Source organism: Triturus cristatus, chromosome 1_2, assembly GCF_964204655.1.
Source record: "Triturus cristatus chromosome 1_2, aTriCri1.1, whole genome shotgun sequence".
In the NCBI taxonomy this organism is placed as follows: domain Eukaryota; kingdom Metazoa; phylum Chordata; class Amphibia; order Caudata; family Salamandridae; genus Triturus; species Triturus cristatus.
Window position 1 is genome coordinate 575,141,298 of NC_140580.1, and position 24,392 is coordinate 575,165,689.

The 24,392-nt window shown below is 44.6% G+C and overlaps 1 protein-coding gene and 1 pseudogene across 5 annotated transcripts in view; both read right to left on the minus strand.

The window, feature by feature from the left end:
- SLF2 (SMC5/6 complex localization factor 2) overlaps window positions 1-24,392 on the minus strand; it is a 411,151-nt gene that overhangs the window by 41,637 nt on the left and 345,122 nt on the right. For all 5 annotated transcript variants that reach the window (XM_085606517.1, XM_085606515.1, XM_085606519.1 and 2 more), the window contains 2 exons: window positions 19,952-20,083; window positions 3,084-3,161 (listed from right to left, as the gene is read on the minus strand). In XM_085606517.1, the coding sequence (XP_085462643.1) occupies window positions 3,084-3,161; window positions 19,952-20,083 (210 nt within the window). The remainder of the gene's footprint in view (window positions 1-3,083; window positions 3,162-19,951; window positions 20,084-24,392) is intronic.
- LOC146867656 (serine/threonine-protein phosphatase 2A activator pseudogene) lies at window positions 15,297-15,870 on the minus strand (annotated as a pseudogene).

Sequence of the window (24,392 nt, forward strand, 5' to 3'; positions counted from 1 at the left end):
CTTGGCTCCAGTGATACAGTGTGCAGAGTAACCACGTCTGGGCATACCCATCCCAAAGATGTATAGGGATTAGGCCTGGGCGGTAAATTCCGTTCCGCTCGCAAAACTTGGGTAATTTCGCGTTCCGCTTATTCGCGCTTTCAAAATGCGTGTTCACAAGATATTTCCCCCCATAGCACGCAAACAGCGTTCGCGAACAGGAAAAAAGTGTCGCCAACGGGCGGAACAAGCAATTCCGCGTGTTTGCGGAACTCTGCATGCTCGCGGAGATTTTTTACCGTTTCGCGGAGCTTTACGTAGCACGCCTACGCAAATTCCACCCACCCCTAATAGGGATGTGGACCTGAGTTATTACCAGTGGCTGAAATTAATTCAAGCATTCCATTCATCACTTTTTTTTGTATTTTTTAGTGTCGTCCTAAGAGGGACAGATATGTCTAGACGTGGGTCCCTTTGGTAAGTGTATTTAGGGTTACAGTAAATACATGTTTCGTCCAAATGCAGCAAACCGCTCTAGGGCGCTGTGTTGGTGATTTGCTAAATTACATCTGTGATTAACCGTTAATATGCTGCCCTGTGTGCCAAGTAGTAGTATTGCAGTCAGTAAGTCTTGTGTGTTCTGCGTCAGGAAGACATCATCTTACAGTGGTTTGTGGTGTTGCCACCACAAAGGCAAATCCTCATTCTCCGGTGAGTGCGCCAGGATATCCATGGACGGCCCTTTAAAATCCTTGGACAAGAAAGCATGTAATTGCATGTCTGGAGGTAGCTTGCAGGTACCAGTTTCTGAATCTGTGTTCAGGCTGGGGTCTCTCAAATAGGCCTTCATGCAAGGAGACAAACTAAAAGATATAGAGAATTATCCTCTCTGAAGCCCCCAACTAGAAAAGACACCACCGGGGTTGGAGATGGAAGATGGATGAGAGCTAGCAATGACAGCTTAGGCTGATGCCTCTTGTTGGTTCTCTGCCAGCAAGACAACACCAAAATTTGGTAGGAGGGGGGGGGGGAGGGGGGGGGGGGGGGGGGCGAGTGGAGGGGCGGCTGCAACCAGGTTTGAGGCAGGGGACTAAGAGGGGGGATAAGAATCTGCCCTAGCCTTCACATTTACTGTAAGAACATATTGTTAACGGAGTCTGAGCTTTGTTTAATAGCTAGGATTGAGTCTGGACAGGAAGCGTGTCGTGGGGGGGGGGGGGGGGGGGGGGGGAGGGGGAACTAGGTGAGGTTTGGCAACTCCTGATCCAGCTGCTCTTAGCCTGAAGGGTCAGAGTGCAGAGGAGGCAGACCACTGTGCAACTAGGTCTTTAATAGTTTTTAGTCTATACCAGGGAAATCAACTAACTCCTATTACACTAGGAAGTGCTTTAACACAGAATGACTTGGAATCACACATTCATGGATTGACTGTACCTCATTTGTCAGACTGACCTTCCAGAAGAGCACGATAGTGTGGCAGGGTGAGGTACCCATCAGTGCTTATTTTTAAGCTTGTTGCCTTTTGTAAGCACTGATGGTTTGCCCACATTTGAGGGAGCCCTGCTAGCTGACTTGGTGGTACTTCTCCCTACAAAATACCTTTTCTAATGTGTGGGACCTGGAATTAACCATGGTGGTATGGATCAGTTAGGAGATGGACCTATCACATCAGGTGGGTACTTAAAACAGAAGGAGCTGAGTCCACTGCCCAAGTCCCCAGAGTCAAAGACCTGTGAACTACATACAGGAAAGACTGGTGGCTCAACATATTGGTGCCTGGAAGAAGACTCAACCATTTGCATATCATTAGCTTGAGACCTCCGCACCTAGATGAAGAGTTGGGCACCACTCAGTGACACAGTCTCCAGGGCAGGTGCAAGTTTTGCCTCAGAAGCGCCCTCAGCTCCAGGGTACTTCACGCCGTTTCACTTGCATGTGACAAAGTTACTGTAATGGGTTGAAGGTTGTTGGGTGGTGGAATGGTCTTCTAACCAGGCACTTTCACGTTCCTCACAGCTACTCATACCACTTGTGCAAGGCCAGTGATGGTGACTTCCATATGAGAGGGTCCATTTGAGGGTTGACTGTTACCTCACTGGCAGAAAGTTTAGTTAAGCATATCATCCAGTAGATGAATACTTGTGGCACGTAATCAGATAATAACATCCAACATATCTTTAGAGACTATAGTACCTTGTTCTGCAGGCAAGCCAGTAGGTTCTCAATGGATATCATAGTATTGGCAGCATGTATAGTGCAGGTAGGCACAGGAAGACTGCTTCCAAAATACAAGACACAAAGGGAATGCAGGTTAACTGCTGCAGTGGCTGAAGGAATTACAAGCATGGCATGGTATATTCAGGTCGAAGGCTATAAAGAGGATGGAGGGAAAACCAGCACACAAACATCCCAAAAAAGACTAGGAAAATCAGAGTTAGGCTTTACTGAGTGTAAGAGAAACCCCTTCGAACCGCACTGTCCAGTGGGGGGGAAAAAACTGGAAAGCACTTGCATACATGCTGCAGTGGAGGCATGCATGTGTGGTATTGGACCACCAAGATCTATAGTAACAGCAAGAAACACAGTTTCTGTCCCTGACACTGTATGGAAGCAGTCCCAACAAGTAAAGAGCTAAGAATTGAAAAGAGCAATGACGTTGAAGACTTATGCCTCATATCACGCCATCTACTTAGAAAAGTTGTTCTACTCACAAAACCAATGCAACCTTGCTCTTCTAACTGTGATGAAAGTGTTTCAAAAGTCCAGTATTGTAACAACTGCATTTCATTGGTATTTACTTTTGCTAAATTAAACAGATTCTTCAAAACATACACAACTTGAAAGTGTATGAATATGATGTTGAAACAAATTTGTGATTAGCTGTAACATGAAATAAAGTAACTGTGCTGATTAAGTCTGAAAATCCCTGCATGCCAAAGATCAGCAATGGCACTGCAAACTGTTTGATGGTCTCGCAAAACAAAGAATGTGAACCTCCCTGAAGTACTAAATGAAAGTGTTTAACAGCTTGACACCCACTTACATCTATAAATATTTAAAATTACAAAGAATTGAATTGTATTACATAAGATAATGTCACTTACCCTTTCATTAGAAAGGCAAACATCCAAATAACTTGCTTCACTGACCAAATTAAGAAGACTGTAGGTGAGATAATATGCCTAAAACAGATGACAACAACAGAGTGAGAAAAGCATCAATGTTGGTCAAATATATATGAGATAAAGTGCTGCTAGTGTACTTTAGAAGTAAACTGCATGTCACCGAAGAGTTCTAGGACCATATGAAGGAAAGAGATCAGAGCAGGTATTCCTCCAAGTCAAAGAACTCCACAGTGGCTTGAAATGCCAACATAATGTACATAAGGTGTTACCTTATTCATGATAACATCAGCCACCCCCCAACACCTCTTCAAATCATTTGAACTCTTGCACCTTGATAGTAAAGGAATTATATGGTTGTAGATGCATACAATAAACAGACTTTTTAATGTGAAAATAAAGAAAATGAGGCTTGCAATTGGCAGCAAAATAAATTTAAGGTTCAAAAGAATAACTTTAAAAAAAAGTGGCTGTACTTCACATGTATTCACATGGCGATACATTTCTGCTTTCCTGTAACTCACTAGCAGTGCAACACATTAATAGTGCCATAAGGAGTCTTTTGTCAACTAATGAATGAATCGTCAGTGCTGAAAAGCTAGTTATCCCTTTCACAGCTTGTACATCTCAGTGACCGGCCTTTAACCGTGTCTTCTGGCAGGAGGCACTGGGAAGTCACAACTCCAATGCGAAAACCTATTACAGTACAGCAGCAATGCTATTTTTCTATTACAGTTATGGAATAATGTGACAGCTGGACTGTAAAAGAAAAATTAAAAACAGTGTTTCATGCAGTGACTGCAGGCATCCATGTATTATACAATGCTACTAACATCCTTGTAATATATTTGGAGCACGTAAGACCTGGCCTGCTCTTTCTTTACATATTCCCACTAAAACACTGCTGGCAAATGCGCCACATTTTGATACAATTCCTCTGCAGGATTCAACAATCAGCCAAGTACCTTTAACCATGGGAATGCTGGGTGGCTTATTAAAGAGTGAGCTTAAGGATAAGATAAAGTTTCTTAACTTTAACTAAAGTTCTCCATCAACAGTTTCTTCATTCTACCAATACAGATCAGTATATTCAAAAACAAATTAACACTATTGTCAGTGTTTTTACAGCAGGATACTCATGCTGAAGCTACAAAGGGAACTGCCTTTTGAAGGTTCTCATGCTCCACAGCATCCACAATGCCGTACGTCAACCATGCCCCAGATTTCTATTTGAAGGTATTTAGACATCTTGGAATTCTCAGAGAAACGGGACATTGGCTTGGTCTTTGAATATCATGAAGATGACTGGGAAGGAGAACAACTGCAGATCGGCAACTTAGCCTTTTCTTTCTTGCGACTTTCATCATTATTTAAAACCATTAGCAGAGAACAACAAACAACATTACTGTGTACAGAAGAAGCAAAGGAGGAATTCGCTACACTAATAGGACAGACTTGAGGGTGGTCACAATGGAAGGCTTTGGAATCGTGGCCTAAACGTTTCTATAGCAGGGACCAAAATGTCTCTGCCGAATTATACATTTTTGGCCATATGTATCAACACATTTCCCCATAGACACAGAATGGGCAAAAGCCTTTGATACATCTGGCCCTTTGGCTGGTTTTGTATCCGCAGTGGCTCCCAGAAATGATAAGAAAGCCGCAGTATGACCTTTGCCATTTCATAGAAAGACCCAGCTAATGTGGCTGTGCTTGTAGTTGGTAAGATTTTGTACACCTCTCAAATGTGCTTTACTTTAATTGCCGATTATCGAGATAAGGTTAGGAGAAAATGTCTTTGCTCCCTCAAAAGACCAGCTGCTCTCGTCATGCATTTGGAGAAGCCTAGATGAATACTTTATGCAGCATAATAGGACCTTGTTTTTACGACTATCCGTGGACTCATAATTGTGGTTACTTCATGTTTCAAAGTGAAATGTGAAAGAAGTCCCCTTGTAAATCCACAATGCAATGTCAAACACTTTCTAAAGTAAAGATGGGTTTTCTGCTCCATGCCATGCATATTTTGTTTCTTGAGGAATTTTTGGGAAGAGCTCAGATTCATTTGTGGATATCAGGCTTTAGGCCCTTGTTTTCTTCTCGACAAGGCAGTATCTTCGATTCTGATTGATGCCTACCACATCATCCCATCTTGCTCCCTTATTGATCATAAGGATATGTTCCCAAGGCAGTAGATGCAACTGATTATATATATATATATATATATATATATATATATATATATATATATATATATATATATATTCATATTCTAAAACATCATGCCCTCAGGCAAGGCTGTACATGAGCAGCACCACAATCCAGCGGGTAGAAGACACATCAGCATACCGGTGTCAGATTTCAGTCGCTCTTCGCCTGATGCGATTCTGAGCCGTTCGCTCGTCATCAGAGGCTCGACTGTCCTTGGCGCTTAATACTCCCACTATTTATTTAAATAAAACTCAAATGAGTTTGAACGCAGCATTGTGGGATATATAGTAAGTGTTAATTCCCTGAATGGGAGCACCACAGCTGAAAAATATAAAGCCCCGATTGGGCCCCAGAATACTGTGTCCATTAATCCCTTGATGCTGCTTCACCTCAGACTTCGATAATTCCAAGTCCGTGACCCCCATAAGATCAGGGTGGTGCATGCCTCCACGGCAGGGCCGCCGCGTATCAATTCTAAAACACCATGCCCTCAGGCAAGGCTGCACACAAGCAGCACCGCAATCCAGCGGGTAGAAGACCCATCAGCATACCAGTGTCAGCTTTCAGTCACTCTTCGCCTGACGCGTTTGAGCCGTTCGCTCGTCATCAGAGGCTCGACTGTCCTTGGCGCTTAACACTCCCACTATTTATTTAATTAAAACTCAAATGAGTTTTAACGCTGCATTGTGGGATATATAGTAAGTGTTAATTCCCTGAATGGGGGCTTCATATTTTTCAGCTGTGGCGCTCCCATTCAGGGAATTAACACTTACTATATATCCCACAATGCAGCGTTCAAACTCATTTGAGTTTTATTTAAATAAATAGTGGGAGTGTTAAACGCCAAGGACAGTCGAGCCTCTGATGACTAGCGAACGGCTCAGAAACGTGTCAGGCAAAGAGCGACTGAAAGCTGACACCGGTATAATGATGTGTCGCCTACCCGCTGGATTGCGGTGCTGCTCGTGTGCAGCCTTGCCGGAGGGCATGATAGATATATAGATATATATCCCTGCAGACCCAGAGGGTGATATCTTCACAGATAGATGATGTTTATCGCTATACAAAATAGATGCCCCATTCAAATATATATATACCATTGACTATTGTGAGGCTGGGCTGTGGCACTCAAGAACTTTGAGGGGGGCGGGGGGGGGGGGGGAATCTCTGCTCTGCTTATTCCCAGAGGATATCTTTGTCTGTAAGAATTGTACTGAACATATGGAAAGGCTCACGAATGAGTTACATGGTTTCTCTTACAAACAATTTGCAGAGAGTCAGTGTATGTTTCAATAAAGTAATTTCTTCAGCCTGAGGAGCAAATTAAGATTTTTTGCTGAACACTGTCAGTTGCATGTAATATTTCTCCTAAAGGAGACATTGAGAAATGTGGTGCTGCTGGGTCTGAATGCACCAAAATGTGATGGCACTTGTTGGAAACAAGCTACCCTGAAGTTAGAACATGGTCATTCTACTTTTATTCAAATAGAAGTATCAGATCAGATTATATAATTTGTTTCAGAGAGTTCTCATATGCTCCCAAAGAAATATTTGCAAGAATGACCACATAGATCCTACAAAGGAAGGCAAAAATTATGCTGTAGAAATGGGACAGACAATAGAATAAGAAGGCCCTTCAGGGTAAACAAAACTTTTTTTACTTATCTGTAATATACCTTTTGCAGTTTGCTGTGTTGTAGATTAACGCGCTGTGCACTATCCTGCCATCTAGTTTTGGGGTTGGATATTACAGGTTCCTTACTATAAAATTTAAGTTTCAATTCTGAGAATGGCTCATGATCACAAAGCCGAAACAGACAATGCATCAACACCCAGACTGCATTTTAGTTTATTAATCCCCCCAACCCCTTCAGAACAGCTGTGTCTGCATCTAAGTACATAATGTTTAGTAATGGAAACTTCAAACACCTTTGTTTTACATCCACAAGAGAAGTAGATGGAATATGTGCTGGAAATGTGTGTCAAACTTTAATAAACTGCCATACAATAGGCAACGTAAACATAGACGGCTGGGCCCACAAACGTAAAATGGCAGAAAGAGCCAACAAATAACCTAATTGTGCCCAATGTAAGCCCTTGATAGGCCAGCGATAAAACAATATTACTGTTTGGTGTCTGATTGGTGCCACACCATGCGTCTAACTTATATCAGCGCCAAGGGTAGAATGTTTTCATTGGACAACTCCTACCAGCAAAAACAATATTCACAACTTTGTGAGCTAACTTAAATTGAGTCAACTGTCACCGCTCAATCTCCACTCATGGACGTGTAGCTTGCACGGTACTGGGTACAGGAGCCAGACCAGCCAGCCCTGCTGCTGCTGCCACAGGAGACCTTCCTGAATCAGAAGTCTCAAAGGAGGACAAATGCTCATGCACAGACGTTTCAGGTACCACACTCTCCTGACACAATCCAGAGTCACTACGATCAATTGGTCCGATCATTCCAGATCTTCAGAACTTGGGGTAATAGAGGCAACGGCAGAAAGGTGTACAGGAGTCCTGTGCTCCATTTTAGCTGGAATGCATCTCCAAGAGAAGAGATTTCTTGGGTACTTCAGTGCACCAAAGGTTTGACGAACAAGTTACTTACCTTTAGTAATGCTCTTGCTGGTAGAGATCTATCTGCAGGCTGCTCACCTTTTAAATACATCCCAGACGCCACACTGGATCCAGACAGGTTTTCAGCAGTACCTCTGCACACTGGTAGGCGGCACTGTGCAGTTTTCCATTGAGGCTGTTCCGCTCCGGAAAGGACGTGCGTCGCCAAAGTAGGTGCCATTCTTGTGTGCTGTCAGCTGATTTCAAGACCAGTGACCAGTATGCAGATTCCTAGACTTAGGATCTCAATAATTGAGTCCAAACTCAGAACGGAGAGTATCAGTGAGGAATCTACAGCTACATAGAGAGTCTAGCAGAAAGAGGATCAGTGAAGGTAGGGAACTGGGCCTTCTGACAGAGCGATCTAGTTGCAGATTCCTCACCTTGTAAATAGATATCAAAGCTGTACCTATTTGGAGGAGGGTCTGTAGATAAAGTCACACCAGAAAGATCTGCACAACCTAGTGGGCAAAATGCCCTTTACAAACCTCACTATTAAGACAATAGTGCTTTGTGAAAGTAGGGAGGGATGCCCATGCAGCCATCTGGCAAATGTCTAGGACAGGGACTCTGCATGCCAATGCAGTGGTAGCAACTTTGGTCTTAGTAGAATGAGCATGCAGTCCTACGGTGGCTGCTTTTTAGTAAATGCGTTCAGATCTCAATGCAGAGCACGATCAAGCGAGAAATGGTGCACAGTCTTGCCTTCTGCCATTCCTGAGTACCCCACAAAGAGCGGATCATCCACTTGGTATAATCTATGTAAAAGCTCAGTGCTCTTTTGCGGTCCAAGAGTTACTCCTCCTCCTCGGAGGGGTGAGGCAGAGCATAGAACACCGGTAGAGTGATGTTTTGACCAACATCTAAGTGTCACAATTTTTACCAAGAATGATGCCAGTGTCTGGGAAACCAGCTTGTCTGGGAACAAGGTGGTAAATGGCAAGTGGCCATAAAGATCTTGAAGCTCACAAGCCACGTCACTGTTATGGTGAGAGGGAAAGACAGACAGAGAGAGAGATCATAAAGAACAGTGGAGAAGCAGTTCAAATGGACTGCACATAAGAAAAGTGAGAATCAAGTTAAGGTTCAACTGTGGCATGACAAAAGGAGAAGGGGGAAATACATGTTAAAACCTTTGAAAAAGTGCATAGCAACGGGAGACTTAAAGAAGGCTGATCCGGCAACCACAAAAAGGATGAAAGAGCTGAAAGGTACCTATTAACTTTGCCCAGAGCAATGCCTTGTTGAGCTAGGGACAAAACAAATAGCAAAATAAATCTGATAACTTTGCTTGAAGGAAGTCTATCTTCTGGGTTCCGCACCAAGCCACACATTTATCCCAAAGACAGGTGTATATAGTTTTTGTTGAGGAACACCTGGCTGTCAAGATGACCTCAATCACCTCCAGAGGAAGGTCGAAGGTTGAGACTGAGTGGGGACAACAGAAGGTGGTTTAAAACCAAACAATGCCCGGAATGGCTGATGAAGGGGAGAGTCTGAAAAGGAGTCAGTCAGTCATATTGATAGTGAACCTCAACAATGTCAGGAAGCCTGTCATAGTCGAGGCCGTGGACGACTGACAGGAGTGAGCCTGCCTTCAACAGCCAGTCGTCGAGGTAAGGGAAGGCTGGCACCCTTGACCTCCAAAAGATGTGCTGCCATCACGTTCGTGAACACTTGGGGGCATTGGTGAGACCACTATGAATGCAGGTAGTGCCAATGGGACTGTAAAAAGGACGAAGACACCAAGTAGGTGGAGAATCCTTTATTTAGCTGTCGACATCAACGCCCCCTGAGAGCAACTGCCTGCCTAAGAATTGTCCCACCTTAACATTCCCCAACCCCAACAACTCAAACATCCTCGAGACCTAACATGCTCCCCCCTTCCTCACAACAAAATAAAATGAAATAATCTCAACATAATAACCTAGTGATGGCCATACCTAAAGAATAGAGTCAAAGTTACAATCAAGATCTAAAAGACATTGCAAGTACATAGATTGTAAAAAAAAGAGAATAAACCTACCTTGAGGCATCTCACTTCAGACAAGATAACGGATAATGAAATACGTACAGAACATAATTCTTTAATTTGATTGGCAAGGACTTAGATTGCACTGGTCTGTCATACAACCTTGGTTACACTTTGACTCAGGCACATACTCACCGTTTAAGCTTCTCTGTACCTAACCAAACTTGGAATCTGAAACAATCACTACCAAGCTTTTATTCCAAATTTTGACACCCTCCAATACCACCATATGGTCTTTAACCAACTTTACCTTAAGCGGTGCAGAGAATTGTGAAGAACTTTTCATCACACAAAGAGGGATTTTCCTTTTATTCTCATCCACTCTCGGACCTTAACTGGAAAATCTGCACACGTTTGACTTACCGTACTGTCTTTTCTTGAACCATGTTTCACACATCCATTTCTTGCTCAACTTTGGCAACATCAAACACCTTCCTACCTATCCATTCTTTATTCAACCTCAAACTTGCAACCCTTCCTTTTAACAGTGAGGCATAGTTCCGATAGCCCATAAGAAGTTTCGAATAGCACTCTTCCCCTGTAATCAATTTACCAGTGCCAACTGTGACTGATCCTTAATGGTGCAATTGAACCTTTCCACCAAACTATTACCACAGGGGTGATACAGAGAAGTTGATATATTTAACTCCTGCAAACGCCAAAAACTGACATCTCTTGGCACCATTATCGGTCACCAATAGCTCCGGATAACCCTCCCCCACACACACTGTAAAAATTATTTAACCACAGGAGAATTCACACTGTCAATGAACCTTATTTCTGGCCACTTGGATATATATCCCACCAGAGCTAAAAGATACTTAGGTCTATCACGTGATGCACCAAATGACCCAAAATCTCAAACGCCAATTTGCTACACGGTACACTGGGACATTCAACAGGGACATCAGGAACAGTTACCTGCGTTTTTGTCACTCATAATATCCGCATAATATACCTTCACACAGTCAATCAATCAGACATTTGTAAAGCGCACTACTTACCAGTGAGGGTCTCAAGGCGCTGGGGGGGGGGGGGCAGGGGTGATGCTACTGCTCAAATAGCCAGGTCTTAAGGAGTTTTCTGAAGGTTAGCAGGTCCTGGGTCTGCTGTCGGAGGATGGGGAGGGTGTTCCAGGTCATGGCGGCGAGGTGGGAGAACGATCTGCTGCCGGAGGTCGCTCTTCCGATGCGGGGGACTGTGGCGAGGGCGAGGTCAGCGGAGTGGTTCTGGCAGTTGGGGTGTAGAAGCGGAGTCGTCTGTTGAGGTATGTTGGACCGGTGTTGTGGAGTGCCTTGTGTGTGTGGGTGTGGAGCTTGAATGTGATCCTCTTGTTGACGGGTAGCCAGTGCATGTCTCTCAGGTGGGGTGGGTGTGATGTGGCTGCGGCGAGGGATGTAGAGGATCAGGCGAACAGAGGCGTTTTGTATGCGTTGCAGTAGTTTCAGGAGTTTGGCCGAGGCTCCTGCGTAGACGGCGTTTCCGTAGTCCAGCCTGCTGCTGACGAGGGCCTGGGTGACCGTTCTTCTTGTTTCGGTGGGGATCCACCTGTAGATCCTGCGGAGCATGCGGAGGGTGTTGAAGCAGGAGGACGAGACGGCGTTGACCTGCTTTGTCATGGAGAGAGTTAAGTCGAGGATGAACCCTAGGTTGCGTGCCTGGCCTGTGGGTGTTGGAGCTGTTCCCAATGCGGTCGGCCACCAGGAGTCGTCCCAGGCCGAGGGGGTGGAGCAGAGGATGAGGACTTCCGTCTTGTCCGAGTTTATCTTCAGTCGGCTGTTTTTCATCCATTCAGCGACGTCTTTCATTCCTTCGTGGAGGTTGGTTTTGGCGGTGAGGGGGTCCTTGGTGAGGGAGAGGATCAGCTGGGTGTCATCGGCATATGAGATGATGTTGAGGACATGCATTTGGGTGACGTGGGCGAGCGGTGCCATGTAGATGTTGAACAACGTCGGGATGAGCCCGATTACACAGTGCTCAACATCCTTCTCAACTCCTGGCCACCAAAAATCTTCCCTCAGTCTCAGCTTCATGGGACAAATGTCAACATGACCATCTTAGGCAAGACTCAACACCTTATTCAATAGACTACAAGGAACCACACGATATTCACATCTACGCAACAATCCACCCACAACGGAGAACTCTCCCAAAACTGTCCAAAAGAGAATATGATTTTGAATATCCTTAGATGATGGCCATTGCCTAGTTAAATGTTTCATAACATTCCACATTACTGTATCATTTTTTTTTTTTTTTTAGAAACACATTTTAATTAAAATAGTAACACGAAAGCAAAAGAAATAAGATGTCTTACTGCTCTATGGATGACTTTTTTGAGGGGAAATATTACTATTTTTAGCAGGGCCTTTCAAAACACACTTTAGACCTCGACTATTTGGACTAGTGGCTTTTACATGCACACTTCAGGGCTTGTTTCCAGCAGCCAAGGCACCTTTAGACTCGTAGCCTGCCCAATATTGGGCTTTTCATGCATGTGAAATCTGACGCTAGAATGTTATGTCTAGTCTTGCTCTTCCAGGCCTCACGCTGACCTAATAATGTATATAATTCAGGTATCAGTCCCTGGCTGGAGGCTTACTCGTGCACACCTCACAATAGTCTCCAGGGGCTGGTCTCACACCCGTGCAGCCCCTCAACAGCAAGGGCTCAAACTCAATCACATCTCACAGGAATCAAGTGACTACGGCCAATGTATGCACAATTGAGACCAATAATTAGGTCATTCCAAACATACTTCAAGACCTAAACCGGTTCTTGAATTTTTTTCTTGCATAACTTATACCCAACTGAGGCTAGATTGTTTAACACAGCCTTATGGTCCAAGTCTACGTCCTCAGGCGAGCTCTGTTTTCCGCTCAAGCGAACAGAAGCTTCTAGTTATCTTTTAACCATGGCACCAATCAGGATACGGGCAACAACTTTTCTATTCACGTGTAACCTTTGATTAGTCTCACTCATTCATAAATAGGAGAAGGATATAGATTCACGTTCCCTCCTTCACCTCAGTTGAGAAGGACTTCTTAAGCAGTCGGGCATCAGCACATGCAGAGGACATGGTGTAGGTTTTCATTGTGATGAATCTGCTAAATAACGGCCTATGATTCCCATCATTGCACACAACCGTTTGTAAAGTCCAATCTTGGCAGACATGTTTCAGAATCTCCCCATGCAGACAGGGGCACTTTGAGCAATACAGTCCCGATAATAAACACAATCGCAAACCCATCTTTAACATGGACAATGACACTAAAGTCAACACAGGATCCTTCCTAAGGAAGTTCTTAGCAGTTGTTTTGAAGAGATCTATAAAAGGCCTGGTCTGCTGTATAACAAGCCAACATTCCCATCTCCAACAGTGTCCAATGCAAGTAGGCTGGAAATGTAGTGATGCTTAAATAAGAGAAAGGTTAACTGAGTATGTTGTCTAGTTAGCAGACACAGTTGTATTCCTAGATGTTCGGGAAGAAGTCAACTAAAACGAAGTGCTCCTACAAGATGGCCTGCAGTCAGGCTGTATACTAACCTCATGGATTTGTGCTGAGGATTTCATTTATTCTCAAGTCCAAGAGAAAGAGACAACCTCAAACCGAAGTCAATGTTAACAAACTTCCCCAAAAGTCCGGTTTCAAACTACAGAAAGGTTCAAAGGGGCTATTTTCCATCTCCAAGATCAACACATGCATGGGGTAAGGCAGTGCATTACTGCATGGTTTAAAGGACTTGCTGTGCACTTCATATCCCTCTTCGGTCAACATTAATAACCAGCATGTTATGTGTGTAGCCTAATTTTCAGATGTTCTTGTCAGAGACATCAAACATGGCTCCCTCATCACCTGCCGGAGACCGAGGTCAACCCTATCATTCACCTTTGTGTGGCGAACAAGGAGAGCTTTTGAAAAAAACAGGACTTTGGACAAAAAGGCAATTTTTCTGCCTCAATCTACTGAATTCTCACCAATTTCCAAACTCCGAGAAGGAAAAAATATCTGCTTTGTAACAGATCAGACTGCAGAAATATTGGAAAAATCAAAGAGGGAAATGATGAGGATTGCAAATAACTAGTGTACAGGCCAACATGTAAACAATCGCTCCCTTGTTTTCTGCATACACTCAGTGCCAATGCCTTTTCTAACTCTCGCACCCACACAAGATTTTAACATTATTCAAGATAAAGGTGAACAGAAACACAAAATGGAGGTCTGCAACGAGAGGGACTGTGCTCTTTTAGAAAGGTCGTCGAATGATGTTCGCTCTTCTCTGGTGCTCTGGCGTCTAAGACTTCATGGGCTGAAGAGGAAGCAAACTTCCAAACTTAAAGTGCTGGATGACGGGGAACTTCGAGGCACTCACCCTTGTACATTCGGATCAGACCCTGGTTTACTTTGGACCAGGTAGGAACTGCGCTGATATTCCACAGCTGGTTGGAGTGTTCGGCAAAGGGCCCCGTTTTCATCTGAGTAATGAAGAGGATACACTCTAGAAAAATATAATCTTTGTGGTTCTCGTTCACCACCTTCTCATCCAAAAAATGCCACGGCTCCAGAATCTGGTGATCTATCAACTGGCCGCTTCCCTAAATGAAGGGAAGGAACTGAAAGTCATCAAGGCCCCACACCCACTGGCTTCCAGCTGGCTCCATCCGATAGGTTTTCTGCAGCTTTCTCATCACCTCCAAATACCTATTGAACACTCGGAAGACTATGGCCATGTCTTCCCTGGACCGGAATCAAGCATCCTAGGACCGGTTTCTGGCTATCAGCCGTCATCAGCCAGGATAGCCACTAGCTATAGGATGCTTGATTCCGGTCCAGGGAAGACATGGCTTGGCAGTTCAGGCTGGACTGTTCCCATGAGGCACAGGGTCAAGACTGATTTGCATATGGCCATGTCTGAACTGGGGTGGTGTAGTGGGCAAAAGATCGATGGATTTAACCCAGATCTCTTGACTGGGGGAGAATGTATGCATTGTCAGCATTCCGTCCATCATTTGTTTGTTGTAACGCTTTTCGCCCTAAGTGGGATGGGTATTCCCAGACGTGGGACCCGTGCTCACTACGCCACTGGAGTCAAGCTATCCTGGCTGATGACGGCTGATAGCCAGAAACCGGTCCTAGGATGCTTGATTCCGTTCCAGGGAAGACATGGCTTGGCAGTTCGGGCTGGACTGTTCCCATGAGGCACAGGGTCAAGACTGATTTGCATATGGCCATGTCTGAACTGGGGTGGTGTAGTGGGCAAAAGAACGATGGATTTAACCCAGATCTCTTGACTGGGGGAGAATGTATGCATTGTCAGCATTCCGTCCATCATTTGTTTGTTGTAACTCCAATTTTACAAAGGCAGCAGAGAAAGGCTGCAAACGCTGCTTCGTGTCCTGTCCCATAATCGATGCGGGTCGAGTTGCCCACGGACTCCTTCAGGTAGATGGCGACCTCAGGCACCGCCGCACTCAGGGATGGAGGGATCACTGCTGCAACCAGGGCTTCTGCTTCCTGTTCCAACTTGCTGTACCAAGTCCTGAACGCCTTGTTCCCAAAACGAGAGGGCTGGTCCACTGGAGGGGTGTCGTCGATCCACTGGTCTAGGGTGTTCAGGAGAGACAGCACCGCTTCAATACCCTCAGAGACTTTGTATTCGCAGGTCAGCTTCTTGCCCTTGACCGCTTCGTTCAGGGTGAGGATGAAGCCAATGTACTCTGCGTAAGCCTGGGAGCGCTTCCACTTAGCCATATCCGGAGCCATATGGATTTCCTTCTTGGGGACAATGAAACTGTGACTCGCAAGGAGTGATGTTCCATCCTCCAGGGAAGGGTCTGCCTGCGGCTCGCTCTCGGCCATCTTGGCCCCTCTGCGGCCCCGGTGCTTCGGATCCAGTGGAGGTCCACGCGGCGCTGCTCCGAGCCGGTTACTGACGTCACTCCTCGCCTTCCGCGCGCGGCGCCATGTTTTACTGTATCATTCTTAATAGCTTCTCTCCACTCATCCTCTGCCAAGACATTATTCAGCATGGTATCCATTGAACCCAAAACTCCGCCTCATCTCCAAAATGATCCGCTTCATCACTCTGATCTACCAAAGGTAATCTTTGATGGGAAATCTGCAGCAAACTTTGGTACATCCCCAAAATACTGCAATTTGCCATCGCTATTGCCACTAGGCAATACGTAGTGTATCTTTACCCCCACATGCATTCAAAATAAATCTACCAATGGTTTATGGTCCGTACACAATACAAATTAATTACCCTACACAAAATTCCTGAACTCAATAGAAAAAGTATGTTCCGCACCCCTCAAAGCTCAAGACGCAAACATCACAATCTCCTCACTACCACTGCTCCTTTTCTCCATTAAGAAATCCCCAACCTATGATTGCTGGCATCAGTAGTAATGATGTACGAGTTACTTACCTTAGATAACGATGTATCTGGTAGAGACGATTCTAGCCGCAGATTCCTTCCCGTAGCATTATCCCCAGGCGTGAGACTGGATCCGGAAACTTTTTGCCACAGCATCCCTGCGCGCCAGGGGGCGGGGCGACACCACATGACTCTGCCTAGGCGTCATCCGCATACGTGACGTCAGGGAGGTCACATAAGCCCCCACCCCTGTGCGCCTACATCAGTTTTCTTCGGAGTACTGTTCCGCGCCACAATGCGGAGCCACCAGGCAAACTGTGGGAGCAGGGGAACAGTGTGTGAAAGAGTAGAAACAAATAATGGAGACAAGCGATACCATAAGGAGCAGTGCAACACTGCAGCCGCCAAAGGCAGGGGCAGAATAAAGAACAGAGCAGAGTCCCGAGCAGCCACCCTGCCAGCATGTAAACCGTCTTTCTCCCCCAGAGACAGGGAACATATATAAAGGCAGGACACCTGTAGCAGGCCTACAACTCCCACCCGGAAATAGGGAAGGGGAGCCAGCCCCAGAATAGACAGGACAACAATAACCACAACAACCCTCCAAGCCACCCCAGCACAGAGGGCAACCATCCTCCAAGGGCAGGGCATGGCCAGGTGACCCCCAGACAGAGGACGGCAGAGGGGCAGGGACCCCCCCGCAGCAAGAGGAAAGGAGGGAGGTAGGGCAGAGATTAAAGTTAAAACCCCTCCCCAAACCTGGAGCCGCCCGAGTAGCGGGGCACAGGAGCACCATAACCCCATCCTCCAGTGAACCAAGGGGAGGAAGGAACAGCTACAAGACGGAGCAACCCGCCAAGAGCAAAGGAATGCACTCACAAGAGACACAGCCCACCACCAGGAGGTGAGTGCAGAGACCAACCCACGGGTCCTCGCAGAACGGGGAGGAAGGGCGGGCCGTGGAAGAATCTGCGGCTAGAATCGTCTCTACCAGATACATCGTTACCGAAGGTAAGTAACTTGTATATCTGATAGAGCCTACTAGCCGTAGATTCCTTCCCGTAGAATAGATACCCTAGCAATACCCACGGGGAAGGAGGGTCTGCGAAAGGAACCCCCCAGCCATAACAGGACAGAGGGATGCACAGGGGACCAGACCTGTGGACCAGGCAAGAACCCGGCCCTTCCCAGGCAAGAGGAGCCCTCCACAAGCATAACACCACCAACCCCAGAGGGATGGGGGAGTTGGGGGGGGGGGGGGGGAGAAGAAAAAGGGGGGGTGGCCTTCACACTCACGATAGAGGAACCAAGGGCCAGGCCAGAGAGGCCAAAGTACCCCACACCCCTTCAAGGCAATAATCTGCCCTCCAAAGCCAGGGGGAGAGCCCAGAGGGCCCAAGAAAACGAGGGAAAAGAAGGCTAAGCCACACCAGATGGAAGGCCACAGGCCAACCAGTGCGGCGCAAACAGACAAGCCGCCAGAACTGAAAAAGCAGCCCAGGGCCCCAGGAAGACCGAGCGGGCAACACCTGACAAGGGAGGGCACAGAAGTATCCCAAGCAGGGAGAAGAGGAAAGGGCCGGACACACCCCCACGAGGGGTCGCGCACACGCCCTCAAGAAGCAAAGCAGCATACAGAAACGCCACGGAGAACAGGCACCAAAGGGCCACCAGAACTCCCCAGCAGAGCGCACGCTGTATAACAGCTACCACTACCTCACATAGGGTACATCAAGTCCCAAGACATGGGAACCCTCTTTGGAAGAACTTCCGCAACAGAGCAAAAACAGAAAAGCCACAGGAAAAACACCCAGTAAACGGCTTGACAATCAGCCCAAAGAAAAACAGAAGGCCTAATCTGTGGGCCAAGTCTGCGTAACAGTTCTAGCAAGAAACACAGCGAACAAGGGCCGTCCAGCGGTCAACATTGCCAAAGTCCCCACAAGGAGGACTCAATGGCCAGAAAACACTCCACCGCAAGAGTGGCCATCCCAAGAAGGACCAGAACTAGCTCAACTCCTAAATCACTGAGGAGGAGGAATAGGAGTAGGAGTATAAGGGGAAGGAGGACGACTGAGCCCCGCCAGGAACCTTTGGATGGCGGAGTCAGCTGGGGCATGGAACAACAGGCTACCATCAAACGGGAGATCAATGAGCCGTTCCCGAATATTTTCGGGGAAGACGCCGTCCCAAAGCCAAGCATGGCGACGGAGAGCGATTGAGGAAGCCATGGCCCGGCCCAGCCCAGCATGACATCCACACAAACGTATCTCTCGCATCATGTTCATCCTCATTCTTGCTATGGATGAGAAGGTCATCAAGGAAATATCATACGCCAAGCATTCACTTGAACAAAATTCCCATCAATCATTCAAAAATAGATGACACAGATGCAAGTGCAAATGGAATGCACACATACCAATCTGCTCCATCAGGCATCATAAACGATGTAATATGCCTAGAATCCTTGCTCAATACCACCCAATTGTAAGCTGCAGATATGTCCAGGGATGTAAAGAATACTGCCCCTTGTAATGTGATTAACATTTCATTGATGTTGGGCGGAGTTTGACAATCCACCCAAATGTTGGAGTTTAAATCACAGATCTACACAGAGCTTCAAGGAGTTGTCAGCTTTACGTACCAAAACTACTGAAGATAACCATTCAGAACCCTCAATGTTCAATTATCCCGGAGCTAACAATTTGTCAAGTTCAGCTTTCAATTCCTTTCTCAATACAAGTGGTACCATGCATTCCGTATGTACAACAAGTCACACATTCTCCTTCAAAATAATTCTATGTTGGCAACCTCTTAAATTTCCAATTCATCAGAAAATATGTCAGTATACAAACTAACTTGAATGCACTCCCTCACTGGACTAACACAAGTACAAACATCGCTGAACAGTTTCTGCTAGACGCAACCTGATCAGGCTAGTTCGGATCTAATACCATGTTGAAATAACCTAGATATTCCCAAACAAGTTTGATCCATTCCTGGCCTCAGAATTTGTACCCTGTTTGACACAACCTTCAAAAACTCAATTCAGCCTCAAACATTCTCAAAACGTCCACCCTTTTGACCCCATAACCAAAAGTCTATGCTCGACTCCTGGGGCTGAATACTAGGAGCTTACTAAACTCATCCTCACCTAAAAAATCACCCTCAGACAAACTCAAAACAAAGTCACCATCTAATTTGTCATCAAGCATTTTTACTGCTTGATCCAAACCTTTCTGATATAAACTTGACTTGCACAACCCTAGAAAAGTGCCCCTTCTTTCCATACTTTAAAAAAGACACATTTATGGCCAACCAATCCTGCTATTGCCCATATATACCCTGCTTCCACAATAAAAACAAAATTTCATTCTTACTCCGCACAGTCCTATCATGATCCATAGGATCACGATATTGTGATTTGTCACCATGTACTTTACCACATTGCTTTTCAAACGGTTTCTAAATGAGTCGGTATTCCCATGGACCCACATTCTTACTCATTTCCTTCACACAAAATTCAGAATGCTCTACACTCCTAGCTAGCATAAGTGTGGTTTCTTAATCTAGATCATTAGAATTAGAACACTCTATATTTTACCTCTTGCTCAGTCTTTGCATATACAAACTGCTCAGGAAAATCATTTTGGTGCTTGGCTATTTCTTCTGCCAACATTTTCTTTGTCAAAGTAGAAGGCTTCATCTGAATGATATACCGACACAGAAGTGACATCTGGAAAGAGAAACATACAAGAAAACCAACCATTTAGTCTGGATTCCTCAAGAAACATTTATGCACTAAAAAATGTCATTCTGGATGCTTGTTGCTAGATGGTTTATGATACAATGCTGGATCAGGTAGTTGTTTTTGAGTAATGCATACACTGAATCACAATGCCAAAAATGGGAACCGCCTCATCTTGCCACCATGATAGTCTTGATCTGGAAGCTAAGGGCCCAATTTAAAGTTTGGCAGACAGGGTACTCTGTTGCAAATTACAGAGCACCATGCCTGCCAAATCCTGGGTCTGCCTATTTCATTTAGATACAGGCAGATGTTTAAGTATTCAGTCAACAGAGTCTCAGTTGGCTCTGTAGACTAAATACTTCATCCGGCAGCCTGACAGAGGAGGAACTATCGTAGGAAAGGAGGAGGGGTGGGGGGGGTGTGTGCATATGTACGTGTGTGTGTGTGTGTGTGTGTGTGTTTGTGTACACGGGGGGGGCATGTCAGCAGTATTTTGTTTTAAAAAAAAGAAACTTACACTTTGGGAGTTTAGTTTGGGGGTGGGGGGGTAGTCAATAGTTTGGTGCATGTGCTCCAAAAATGACGGCAGCTGTACACCAAATCTTTAGGACATTGAAAGAAACTGCATTGATGGTGTTTCCTTTCAATGTAGAGATGACCACTAGGTAGCTGTCGTCTCTAATTTGGCAGGCTGAGTAGCATCAGGATGGTGGAGGTAAAGTCTGCCATCATCTGGATGGACACTACTCTGTCTGACAATCGGGGGCCCTATGTTTCGTGTGGCCAGCAGAACTTTTTCAAACATTCTCGAACACCAAATGAGGAATCTGTAGAAACACCTGGCCTCATGGATGTTTATTAAGAATTGGCCGCGCTGGAAGGCTGTCAGCAAGCAAACAGTCAAACTCAAGTCCTTATCAGGCTGCTTATTTTTATCACACATTTTGCTTTAGATGTGAATTCAGTTTAGTATAATAAACACATTGATCAAAGAGGTCTATGGAAAAAGTTACTTAGGTGTAACAATGGGTACAGAGGTAAACAAAGCTACAAGCATTGGAATATTTTCTGGAGTTATACGGAAGATTTAAGAGCGTCTTATAGAAGCCTATGTTGTTAATGATACAAATGTACAATGCATGCATGATATTCTTTCATGTCACGGATATAAAATCTTGACTCATCTGTGTGCATCTTAGTTCCCTCTAGCACTTTGAGGATACACTTATTTGATAAGGGAAGGCTGCAAGCCAGAATCTTCATACTGGAGTGATTAAACTCAAGCTGCCGGGGTAACTGTCCTCTTTAGGATCCTCAGTGACAGGTTGTAATACACTAACAAGCAACACCCAGCTATTGGAAGTCTGTACCACACAACAGTATGGCAAGACCGAGATGACCGATATTCACATACTGCAGCTTTGAATCTGGTTGAGATGCAGAAAATACATTGGACTGTGGTGGAGATTGGCAGAGTAAGACAGGAGAATTGAACGACAGAAAACATACATTTGTGATTTGCTCGTTTTAGGGTCACAGTGTTACTACCAAAAAACACATCTACGCTTACAGCAATATGTCGACCTACTAAATAAAAGCATGCCAAGTCGGTCCGATTTAATTTAAGAGTCAGACACAATGCTTAGTGTCCAACTTAAAAGGGAAATCGGGTATCAAACTCTAGAGCAGCGGTTCTCCACCTGTGGTCTGCGGATCCCCCAGGGTTCAGAGACCCATTCCAAGTGGGTCCATGGGCAGCTGTTTTAAAAGCACTGCAAAGTTCCTTGTCTAACCAGAAGTTTCACAGCAACAATACAAGTGTCAAGATAACTCTTGTGATTAATGTACCTGCTGGAGAGAGATGGGACTGTTGCCAAATGGCAGCTTAGACTCATCTAAGGTAGCACAGATGGTTAATATGCCTGCTGCAATATATAATGACGAATGTGTTGTAGAATGCGCAATTTTTCCCCAAATTCTTTGAAGGGAGACTCCTCCCCCACCCCATCCCCCTTTGTGGTGATCAGGCTTGCTCGCTGCACTAACTTTGAACTGCGAGCAGGTTTAATACATTTTCACAAAAAACTTCCTGGAGAACAGACAGAAGACTGGGACCTACCTACCTGCCTGCCGATCCGTTCAAGGTGCATCGCCGGATGACATGACTTTGCAGTAGCTCACGCAATGTGCCCCGCAGCAGCAAATACCTTTCAGCAGGACCTCTAAGCAATGCTATTTAGCCTCATGGAGCCCTCTTTGGATACATCTTGCAACTTCATCACGCTGGAGATTCGACTTCCCAAAAAGTTGTTTAAGTCCGAAGCTAAAAATCTTCACTAGGGTCGGGAACGATGGATGACCTTCTCGGCCTGGAAATAGAGCATTTCCAGCCATTGTCTACTTCTTCACCAAGACTTTTGTTCATTGGCTCCCACGACGATGACTTCTCGGCCACAGCTTGTTGCCTTGGCCCAATGAACTCTGCTTTCTCCTGGACTTTTTCTTCAAACTTTTTTTTTTTTAAGTCTGAAGGTAAGCCAAGACTGGGTCCAATCCACCCCTTGTATACGGCCTGCGCTCCATTGCAGTCAGCCTTAACCTTTGACTTTGCCCCGGTCTCGCACAAACACATATCCAAACGATGACACTTTCATATTTTAGGCACTAGGTTTCACTAAAGGCTTTACAAATTTATAACTATGGTTCTACTAATTGTATTTAATTTGTTCTGGTGTCATTTTATTCATAGACTTTTTCTCTAATATTCAAAATTGGTTTGGGATTTTTCTTGTGTTGCATTTCCACTTTATTACTGTTTGTGTGCTCCATAAATACCTTTCATAGTGCCCCTATGTTAAGCCGGACTGCTTTTGTACCAAGCTACCAGACAGTGAAGTACAGGTTGATTTAGTGACTTTTGTGGTTGACCCGGTGGTTGTTTCTGAAGTAAGGTTTTCAACCCTCTCAACCAAAAACCAAATTCCTAAGTGTCACAAATACAAGTGTAGCTCACTTTGTTTCTAGTGGAATTAGCTTCAGCTTTATTTCTAGCATCTTATTGGGCCCTATAAAACAATGCTCAAATGTATGTACTACACATCTCACTATGGACTTCCTGATTACCTCTGAACCTAGTGCTAGTATTGAGCGTGCCGCAGAGAATGGTACTGTTTTTTCATGCCGGAGTATTTTGTATAGGATACATTACAGATCTCCTTACATCTAATGTGTGCAATTACCTTTCTGCTGAATTGTTGGAATTTTGGAAGAAGTCTGGTAGTTTAACTGTTAGTTAATGTGAAAAGGCAAGTCTACCTTTGGAAAACATTTTGTGTGTCCTCGTAATTACCATGTCCTTGTAGACATTTAAGTACTGCTCTTGGACTGTGGGTGTATGTAACTTGGTTGCTCTAAGTAACACTACAGCTATAAGGAACTCGATCTGTCTTAAATGTTAAATACTTAAATGTAGCTACATATTTCGGTTCAAAGAGTGGTTTTGTCATTCTTGCTAGAACTAGATTGAAGTTCCATTGTTGTACTGGAACAGTCCAAGAAAAGTATTTTACATTTTTGCTCCCTCCATGATTCTTTCAATGAGTTTGATTTCAAACTTATTTAGTGTACCTTCCTCGAATATAGGGTGCAACTGATGCTAGGTGAACCACTAAGAAGGCAAAAGATATGTTGCACTTCACCAGGCGAGTGGGCTACCTAACCGGTATTCGGACAAAATATTGAGTAAAGAATATTGTGATGCAGAAATATCAAGTTTTTAATATCGTGTTCCAAAAATATTGTGATGTACGAATATCTGTGACAAGAATATCAATTTCCTATGGTAAGCAATATTGATGTAAAAAAATATCGATGTTAATATAGTTTACAAAAATATCCTTACCAATATTATTTTTTAGTTATCTTTATGTATTTTAGTATATATTTTAATTGGATATGTTATAAATTGTTTGTATAATTGTTAATGTTCTTTATTATAGTTTGTAAAAATAAATGTTTTTAAATTTTATTTAATTGCTTGTTTTAATTTTCAGTGTTGTAGCGGGTTGTGGGGTTTGTAGGGGGTACAGGATGGGAAGTACATCAATTAGAATTAATTGTTAATTGATAATTATGTAAATTGTGCAATTACTTTATTTTTAAGTTATGTTTTAGATGTGGGTTGCAAAGTTTGTAGGGGTAGAGGGTGGGAAGTAAATAAATTATAATTATTTCACTGATAATCATAAATTGTGCAATTAATTTATTTTGTAATTTTGAGTATTACTTAAATAGT